Genomic DNA, 10,663 nt, shown 5'->3' on the forward strand with positions numbered 1-10,663 from the left:
ACTGCTCTAGTTACCCATGAAAGGGGTGCAAACCTTAAAGTGATACCGGTGTCATGAAACATGATTACTTCAGCCTGAAAACAAATTTTCTTTGTGCAGTTAGTTAGGTTTTTAAAATTGGCATACTGCATAATATAGATATACACACTCTGTTCGCTTTCTGTAAATTACAAGTGGCAAAAATGGTGGCGCTCTGTCATCCTTTAGTAAAAAGCCTTTTTGGCAACTACTGAAATTAAAAATGGATGGCATTCATGATTTGATGGTGCTGCTGGGTCCAACAGGCTGGCGAGTATTGGAATATAAGTAATAAGGCAATGTGTGTAAAACTTACATCGTTTCAAGCTGTTGTGTAAATATAGAGGATATTGTAACCCCTACTATAATTTATTATAATAAAAGTCACTGATGAGGTACAGGGCCATATAAAAGCAAACGGAGCCAGTGCTGGTTACTCTAAAGGGGTGGTTCACCTTGAAGTTAACTTTTAGTATGTTATAGAATGGCTAATTCTAAGCAACAATTAGCTTTAATTTTTTCTTTTTTATAGTTTTTTTTAATTATTTGCCTTTTCGTCTGAATATTTCTGGCTTTTAAATGGGGGTCACTGACCCCATTCAAAAAATAAAAAAAAAAATACTGAAAGGTTACAAATGTATTGTTATTGCTACTTTTTATTACTAATCTCTCTATTCAAGCCCTCCCCTATTTGTATTCCAGGCTTTCATTCAAATCAGTGCATGGTTGCTAGGGTAATTTGGGCCCTGGCAACCAGATTGCTAAAATTGCAAACTGGAAAGCTGCTAAATAAGAAGCTAAATAACTTAAAAAACTGAAATAATAAAAAATGAAGACCAATTGCAAATTGTCTCAGAATATCACTCTCTACATCATAGTAAATGTTATTTTAAAGCCCATTAATTTATAAACAGCGAGTTTGCTGTTTATAAATGTATAATTAACAGTTTGGCCCATAGATAAATGTCCAAACTACATTATATTGAAATATTGGTGACCATAATGTTTGAATATTTGCAGATGGCCCGATTCCATACAATGCTATACTGTGGCAATGACTATTGCTATAAGAGCTGATTGTGGCTGTCGTTGCTTTAGATTTGAGCACTAACACGATAAGCAGTCTATGGAGTAAACACGTGTGCCCTTTATTGGTGAGTTGGTCATATCTGGCCAAAATTTCCTTGATGTATTTGAAGGAAGACTATTACTTGTATGCGTAATAATCACCAACCCAGTTCAACCCATTGCCGGCGCGTTTAACAATCTCAGCATCATGGAACGCACACGCACAACCTCTGACTGACACATGTACGGACCAATCACATACCACCGGATGGGCAGGGCTTTCCGCTGGCGCCTGAGGAAACAATAAAGGGGTCGCTCTGCCAATCACTGCAGACCTTGCTTTGAGTGACAATCCCAAGCGCTAACCTTAGGGATCGCTGTTCTATAAGGGCTGGTCCTACGGTCAATCGTACGGTCTCAGTGCAAGATGGCTGCGGTGTCCTCAGCGGCATCGCTGCGTGGGGCAGATTATGAGAACGGGCTTCGCGGCGGGGCCGGGCCGAGTGGCGGAGGGCAGGACCCAGGAGAGGACGATCCAATGGGCCGTGGCACACTAGATTTGGATTTGGAACTGCTGGGCCAGGGCAGAAGAAGCCGGCGGGTTGGGGGCCGAACGGCTCCAGGCAGGAGATCTGGGGGACGCGGGGGCTCGGGAGGAGGTGGAGCTGGCGGGTTAGAGGAGCTGGAAGATGAGGAATTGGAGGAGGAAGAACCTGGGGAACTTACGGGAGACCAAACCATAGAGGATCCGGTAAGAGCCGTGAGAATACAAAGGGCTCCAAAGAACCCGAGTGGGAGGGCCGGCGTGCAGGAAGTGCTTGTGTTTCCATAACGCTGGTGGGCCCCGTCCTACCTGCTTCCCTACACATGTGTGCCGGTACTGGCCTCACCCCTCCCCATTCATGTATAGATTGCTCATTCATACACTGTACTAGGCCTGCCTCCTGCAATAGCCAGGTATCCGAGAGAGAATGAAAGGCAAGCATTTCAGTATCTGCCCTATTGTTTGTACTTATCCTGAGCTGTAGCATTACCTACCCTGCCCCCAATCCACCATGCTTGTGTGTTTTGCTGCAGAGGAATACCTCCTTAGTACAGTAGCAATAAAAAGAGAAACAAAACATATTTCACTGCTCATATAATCTCTACTCCTCAATCTTATTCAATTACTAAAGCTTGTAAGATTGTCACCATAGGTCCCGCTCCCTGGTGGCAAAATAATCCAGCAGAACCTCTGTCCCCTTGTGCATGAGACATGGTGCCTTGTATGGGAAAAACAAATAAGCAGTGTACAATGGATACTTCTGTTTAGCAAGTCAGTATAATGATGTAAAACATATAAAATACTGTTGCATTTGAGTCTTTTTAGTCAAAAGAAAAGAGGGAGATCCCTGCGTTGCTGTTGATGGTGGGAGCTGTGTGAATTGGGAATGCACCATGTCCATAATTTTTGAATTCTGAAATACCAAACTGAATTCAAAATAAAATTTGCATGTAGAAGTTTCTGAACAAAATTGTCATAACTAAAGCAGGGTCCTGCAGAACTTCCCGAATCAACTTCCCCAGAAGTTTTTGTCGAAAGTGAAGAGGAGCAGCTTCTTTCTGCTGTTACCGTTGTTTGGGCTGCCTGCCGGGTTGATCAGAACAGTAGAAAGGCAGCAATGTTTTGTATGGCCAACCAATGGCCCACAGGCTGATTGGTTGGGTGCCTAGGTGGAGTGTCTGCCTGTGTGCATCTCTTCACTCCTCATTTTCACTTGGCATTCTATCCAGTGTAGCAGAAGCTGCTATTTCACCCAAGAGGAGTGAAAAGATGCAAAATTAAATGTGGCATGGGCCTGATGCCATATACAAACCAGCTCTTACGTGGGTAAATTGCAGTTGAGTTGTGTAGGTGGCAATAAATATTTTGAGCTGCTTGTTAATCCCAGAACGCTGGGGATGCTGATAAATTGCAAATAAATGGGTTGAGGACATAGTAATGGATATTCAACTATTCTTTAATACAGGAACTTGAAGCTATTAAAGCTCGTGTGCGAGAGATGGAGGAGGAAGCTGAGAAGTTAAAGGAGCTTCAGAATGAAGTAGAAAAACAGATGAATATGAGCCCCCCTCCAGGCAATGGTGAGTGTCCAACTGTAATCTGTGACGAATGATGCTCTCCTATTCTGTCTCTTTCTAAACTAGGGCATGAACCTGTTACCCTACCAACTGGATGACAGGTTTGTAAGGTCCATGCATGTTTTGTTTCTAGTCTGGTTGGTGTCTATAACTAGAAAAGAGAACGCGGTTTTTAATTACTGACCAGAAATGTGTAGAACGAAAAATGTTGATTCAACAACCATTATATCTACCTCGGCATACACACACTGTTTATTCTTTTGGGCAACCCCCAGTGCATTCTTCCCATTTTCCCTTGACTAGTGCTCTGCTTCAGAGAAAAAGTTCACTGGCCTGAGAATCTTTCTAAGGAAGTTCAACAATCTTTTATCTATTCCTAGGGATCCCTTGGTGGTGGGCTTTCTTATGAGCAGTATAGTTTCATACTGAGCTCAGGCCCACACAAGGGATCCCTAGGAATTAGAAGTAAGATGGTGGAATTTTCTAAGAAACTTTTCCAGGCCAGTGCTAGTCCTTTTTTCCAAAAAGGAGCATTTGCCCAGGATAAAACTTAGCAATTTAATTCACTAGGGGATGCCTAAGGTTTTAACCCTCAGTGAATTAGCCTTTCATTATCCTTTGTCAGGGATCCCCAACCTTGTTTTCCTGTGAGCAAAATTTCAAAGAAAAAAAAAAAGCTGGGGAGCAATGCAGGCACAAACTTTCCTAGTAGGTGACCAATTAGCTCTCAGATTGGTTAATTAGTAGCCCAATGTGGAGTGGCAAACTACTGGCTCTGTTTAGCAGTACACATGGTCTTTATGGCCTCCAAGTCAGAAATTAAAAAAAAAAAAAAGTTTGTGTTCATCGTCATGAGCTTTCTAGTTCATAATAACATAACTAATAAGCATTCAACCATCTCCTTCTTTATAGACTTTTAGGTTGGTTCCCTTTAATTCACCCTTTAAGGTTGCATCACCTCAGTTTGTGAGTTCTGTAGTGTCTGCTGGGGAATTTGTTAGTATTTTACTCCATGGGTGTCTTTAGTTAGTTTGATCTACTGTGCTGTTACTTCATTTTAGAGATATTGTTATTTGTGGCTTCAGCAGACCTTCATTTTGGTATTACAGTGGCCTGAAAATAACCCAGCTGCTTTAGAAGTGCTCTAGTCTGTTAGGTTGCAGCATGTTCTTATAGAGGATAATAAGCAGCATACTGATTTTGATTGCTCCTTAGATGCTTTGGTGTTACTGCGAGTTCAGACTCAAATATAAGTGGGATAATGATGATTGTGGTTTGTTTTTTTTTTTTTTTTTATATACAAAATGCCGCTTCAGTGCTCTTTTCTTGCTCCTCTGTCTGAATGTGCAGAGAAGAAATTCTCTGCATGTACAAACTTTTTGTCTTTATATCGGAATATATAACCTGCTCCTACATATAGTCACTTATTGACTATTGCCTTTATTCTGAGGCACAGTACTGCATTGTGCTTGCAAATGTCTAGGCTGTTCCACAGGACAAGAGCTGCATCTTCTCTCTAGCATAGTGATCCTGGTCACTGACTTGTACTGTGCTACCCACCTTCAATGAGGGAATGGGTTGGCTTTCTTGTTTTTGCTAGTTTGTAGGGCACTACAAGCTGTGTGTGGAGTATATTAGGAAAAGTGTAATCACTGCTCTGTTTTGCAGCTGGGCCAGTCATCATGTCCATAGAGGAGAAGATGGAAGCTGATGCACGATCAATTTATGTAGGAAATGTAAGTAGTAAACTGACATTATTCAGGTTGTTGTTGTGCTTGAATTGGGATGTCTCTCCCCCCCCCCCCTTTTTTTTTTTTCTTTTTTTACGATATATATTGGGCAGCTTGGTTTCTTACTTTTGGCCCTTTTTAAAGTATCAAAAGTGACCCATCTATTTTGAAAGACCTATGGATCCATCTGTCTGCAAAAACATGGCCTCCTCAGTATTATTAGATTATTAAATTCTAAACCTATAGCAGTGCTTGATTGCCAAAAGTAACACGAATCATGTTATAATTTAGATTTTTATGACTTTTGCTAGCTGAAGAGTTCTATAAGCATCCCTATTTGAAGTCCTTTTATTGTATTCTGGCCCTCAGATATGTGGTAAGCCAATTCACCCACCATATGGACAGCACTTAGCTTAAGACTTGTGTGAAATATATTTGGTGTAGTCTTTAATATTTTATCCTTTTTTTTTTTTTTTTTTTTTTTTTTTTATTATAAATTACTAATGTATAGTTTATTTTTAACCTTTTCAGCTCCCTAGAATCAGGAAAATGTGTTAGCCCTCCCTTTCACGCAATTCCTGCCAGCTCACGCATAAGATTTACTTCTGCTGTTTTAATTGCAGGAAATAATAAACAGATGTTTGAAACAATAGGAAAATGAAGTGGCACCTTTTAAGCCAATCTTATAGTTCTCCATACAGAAAATACACAAGTGGAAGATAGTTATGCCTTTAATCCAAAGGCTTATGGGCCCTGATATTATAACAGATAATTAAGATTTCTGTTGTGCCCCCTCTTAATGGTTCAAGAAATCAGGTTTTTTTTTTCTGCTGTCTGAAAGCTGCAGTTTTTTTAATTTATCCTGCTGTGGTAATTGCTTCTTTCATCCTGTATGAAGGCCTGAGCAGCAAGACCAATCTGTCTTAGTGAGCATTCTGGGTAATGATAATGAGGCCTGCTTGTAGAGCATTTTAAGCCATTGATTATGTTTTAGCTGCTGTATTTGTCAAGGCTGATGGTAAACTAAGAAGCAGCAGATCTCAAGGATTTTCTTTTGTGTAGTTTTGTTTGGTAGTCAAAAGTTCTTCCATGCTGTTTTCAGCCAAATGGGGTAACTATACAAAATATCTTGTGTTTTAATGTGAATTTCATTTACTAAATGAAACAGGTTGATTATGGTGCGACAGCAGAAGAACTGGAGGCTCATTTCCATGGATGTGGCTCCGTGAACAGAGTCACTATACTGTGCGACAAGTACACTGGTCATCCAAAAGGGTAGGCCTTTGCTCTATAGTGCAGTGTTAGCTGAAAGTGAAATATGCTGTGTTATTTGGGTCTCACCTGAATTTGTCGTCTTTGGCAGGTTTGCCTACATTGAGTTCTCTGATAAGGAATCAGTCAGAACTTCACTGGCCCTGGATGAGTCCTTGTTTAGAGGACGTCAGATTAAGGTAAGGTACAGAAAGAATAGCACTTTGTGCCTCCAATGCTGTTTTCAACTTAGCCATTAAGCATGTGACAGATAATATAAAATCTCATACACAGAAGTCTTTGGGGGGCCTTTGATAGGCTGGAGCCATAAAGTATTCCTGATAACATCTAAATGCAAAGATTTAAATTGTAAAAACTGTTTGGTGTAGCTATGAATAAAATTCAGTTTTACCTCTTGACAAATACAAGGTAACAAGATAATCACCAGGTTGTGTTGCTACTTATTCTGTTTTGTGTAGTCCCTTTACTTTCCACAGATGCTGCAATATCTGTATGTCTTTTTATAAACAGGTTGTACCCAAGAGGACCAACAGACCAGGTATCAGTACGACAGACAGAGGCTTCCCACGGGCAAGATACAGAGCCAGGGCGTCATCCTACAGTTCACGGTCCCGTTTCTACAGTGGCTACACCCCCAGACCCAGAGGACGTGTGTACAGGTCTGACACGGTTATACTGTGTATTGGAAAATGGCGGGAGGGTTTTTCGCCTGGGTAGACTGTCTCCAGATTGCCTTTGCGCTTACACAAGGCTTGTCTCTTTCAGGGGTCGGGCTCGCGTGACGTCATGGTATACTCCTTACTAAAAATATAACTTTAGGAAGACCTGCAAAAAAGCAAAAACCCCCAAAAAAGAAAAAAAAATGAAAAAAAGAAGACTGGAAAGAATTTTAAGAGTATATAAATGAGATCCTTTGTGGATCTTTTTTTGTTTTCTTCTGCCCCACTGCCCATGTATGTTCTCCAAGCACTGTGTATATATAGCAGGTTGGGGACAGTCAGATGACTTATGGGGGTGGGGATATGGCATCATCTGGTCTCAATACTCCATGTATGATTTGCTCCTGGGATGTCATGGTGTGCTGTGACCATTTAAGTGGGGTTTTGGAGACAACTCTTAGAATGTGTAATGTATGTATGAAATGGGTGGTCCTGGTCCATTGCTTCCTGGCTTGGCCCTGAGTGGGTGTTGGGTTGGGGGTGATGTCTGCTAAACCTCCTGCTGTTCCCTTTTTTTGTTTTTGTTTTTTTTTTTGCGTGTTTTTATCTTTGCAGGTTTCTTTCTATGGGAGAAGCTTGTTTTCCGGAGAGACTCTGCTGCCCCTGTCAACAGCCTTTTTAGTTTTATTCCGGTTCAGATTCCCGCATTCTTTTGGAAGACAAGGGCTGGGAGATCTTTTTTTTGTTTTTAGACCTGTTTTTGGCTTTGTTCCTTTTTAAGTCCAGCTCCTTTTTATAGTATGGCAGAAAGGGGGAACAAGGGGAGAAAATAAAAAAAAATAAAAAATAAAAAAAAAAACTTGCACTTGTTTCTCTCACGCACAAGTTTCTTAGAATACGTTGCTGGCTGCAGGTAACATTAGCTAGATACATTGTGGCCTTAGTCTTCATGTAATACAATGGGTTTACATGTAATGCTGTGGGTGCTACCCTTCCAGTTTATATGTGGCTGTAGGGCATAGCAGATGGACAGTTAAGAGCACATTGCTTTTAGTACCAAGGGATAGAACACTGGCTTCAAATGTCATTTGACTTCATTTATATTTTTTCTTATAAAATTATGATTGAGGGAAAAAGCTGCATTTTAGGCCGGTAATGTCCAGTGGGTTTTTTTTTTTTTTTTTTTACAGCACTGCCGTCTCCCAAACTGGTGCCATGAAATTGTCAAGAATGTTGTTGTGCACTATAGCCTTAAAGGGCACTTATCGCCCAAAAATTGTTAAGAGTCCGCACTCTGGTTTAAAAACAAAAACAAACTGAGTGCTCATAACTAGAGTTGTGGCACGCACTCATGCAAGTTCTACGACATAACTGCCCTCACCAGAAGCTCCATCCTGGTGTAGGCGGTGCTTGCTTATTTTTTGTTTTTTTAACCAACCAGAGTGCAGACTCTATTCGCTCACACCTCCTGTTGGGTGAAGCAATTTTCGGATGGTAAGTGCACTTTGAGGTTTACCTTTACTGGAACTAGAGGCTCTAGCTCCATATGATCCTTATATGATTGTTCCCTTGCCCCCAACTTTAACCATCAATATTTTGTTTTTAGGCAGGTAGTGTTCACTGCATTTGACAAAGCCAGACATTTATGGCAGATGGTAGAATGCGATTTATCACTCCATCAGAGGTAACCTTTAAGCCCATCCAGCTGCCACTTGGTATGCGCATAGTGCTGTTAGGTTTTTCTGATTCTGACAGGGAAGGTCCCTTTGTCATGCACATTGTTTGTGTGATGGGTTTTATCAGCTAGTCTCTGACTCTTTTGGCATTTGGGGTCCCTTAATGTAAATTTGCTTAAACTAGGTTTTCTGCTGTGATTGAGGGAGCCAGCTAGGATACCTCATGCCTTGTGGGTCTACACAAATTGGATTGCTAGTATATAATTGACCAGCATATGCCATTTACTGCAAGTTGGAAAGGAAAAGGCAGCACAGGATAATTAAAAGCTTACATGATCTATACAATACACTGCACTAGAGGAAAGAGTGTCTGTCACCTCCCACAAAAAAAAATCACTTTAACTTGGACAGTCTGTGGGGACCCTGAAGTACTGTTCCAGCTTGCCATAATGGCTCTATTTCTGCTAGTGCAAGAATGCTACTGTATGTTTAGGAAAGCACACTAATTGTATTAGAATAAACTGATCTCCAAAATCTCAGGCAAAAGGCAGGTCCCAGCCACTGATTGCTGCCTTGTCAGCATCTATGGTGCTTGGACCTGTTGAGTTCCTATCAGAACTCACTAAGATATGGCATTTGCTGCAAAAAAAAAAAAAAATGGCCTAAATTATGAAATGTGCCTTATATTACTTAGCACTAACAAGGCGCAGGAACATTCATTTTACAGATGCTGGGAAATGGTCTCTAACCTGTTTGGGTGGCCTTATGCTGTGTGTATTACTGAAGTAAGACACTTTTCAGCAGTGGAACTGTTATTGAATGAGCATTTTGAGTGTTTGCACTAGTTGATTTCTTGAAGTGGAAAATGTAACTGATGACACCATAGTACAGTTCTGACTGGAATCCTATTGCAAGGCACCAAATTTTACTTTTCCCTTGTGCAAACTGGATCGTAGGCAGCTCTCATATTAGATTCTAGAAAGCATAGGGTTCCCCTGGAGCTAATGTGTTGGTGCCACAACCAGTTTTCTATCAGTATAATAAAAGTGGCTGCAACTCATTTACTAAAGGCAGGTAATATTCTGAGACCATTTTCTTTGCTTAAAGTAGCAGTTCACTTTCTAAAGGGAAAATAAAGTTGTAGTTGTATCTTTCATATAACAAGAACCAACAACCTTCTATCAAAATTCCACATCCCTGCTACAGTTTTTGGTTATTTTAGATCAGGGATCCCAAACGGTTTTTTACTTGTGAGCCACACTTAGATGTAAAAAGTGTTGGTGAGCAACACAAGCATGAAAAAAGTTCAAATTAGGGGCTGTGATTGGCTATTTGCTAACCCAAGTGAACTGCAAGTGTGCAGGGGGCTCTGCTTAGAGTTAAACTGCATCTCTCTGCTTCCAAAAGTTGTCTCCAAGCCAGAGATTTAAAAATGTACTTTGAGGCCACTGGGAGCAACATGTTGTTCATGAACCACTGATAGGGGATCACTGTTCTAGACAGCACATACTGTATATGCATAAATATGTATCAGCACACTACTGATGTTCCACTTTTTCTGCTGGCTAAAGAGGATTACTTCCCTGCTTGCCCAAATATTGCCACTGAACCTTCTTTAAGCTAGAGGTGTGAAAGTAGGGGTAGCAGGAGCCAACATCACCATGCTTAGAAGGTAGCAGAGGAGAGCTATTTCTGCTAATAAAAATAACAGGGGCAAAACAATTTTATTTTTTATGGGAAGCAATCATTGCTTTACCTGCCCTTTAATAAATGGTGAGCTATAACTGCACCTGTTTGCAGGTAATGTCACCTTTCATCAACTTTTTAAACACTGACATTACCAAAGAGCATGAAACATGTTAAGAGTCAAGAAGGGTCAAGGTTTTGGTCTTACTGTTCCTTGCTGTAGCAACCAGAGATAATTTGAGAGCGCAAAGTGTGTCAGGAAGGCTGTGGGCAAATCTGAGCATATCAAATTTCAGCATATCGTATCACTCAAATAACTATTTGATGCCACTAAAGTATAAGGCTTGGTTAAATACTCAATCCAACAGTGGTAGGGTTTACCAGGTCCATACAGCATATAACAGAAAATAACAACCCACTGTGTGATTTATCT

At 40.7% G+C, this 10,663-nt stretch overlaps 1 protein-coding gene across 1 annotated transcript; it reads left to right on the forward strand.

Moving 5' to 3' along the window:
- Positions 1–1,440: 1,440 nt before the first annotated feature.
- pabpn1 (poly(A) binding protein, nuclear 1) lies at positions 1,441–7,708 on the forward strand. The gene is given in 7 exon segments (NM_001001230.1): positions 1,441–1,837; positions 3,096–3,210; positions 4,876–4,943; positions 6,106–6,212; positions 6,301–6,388; positions 6,720–6,868; positions 6,975–7,708. Coding segments are annotated over 7 exon segments (891 nt in total). The 5' UTR covers positions 1,441–1,513; the 3' UTR covers positions 7,015–7,708.
- Positions 7,709–10,663: the final 2,955 nt, after the last annotated feature.

This window comes from Xenopus tropicalis, chromosome 1 (assembly GCF_000004195.4).
Source record: "Xenopus tropicalis strain Nigerian chromosome 1, UCB_Xtro_10.0, whole genome shotgun sequence".
Lineage (NCBI taxonomy): Eukaryota > Metazoa > Chordata > Amphibia > Anura > Pipidae > Xenopus > Xenopus tropicalis.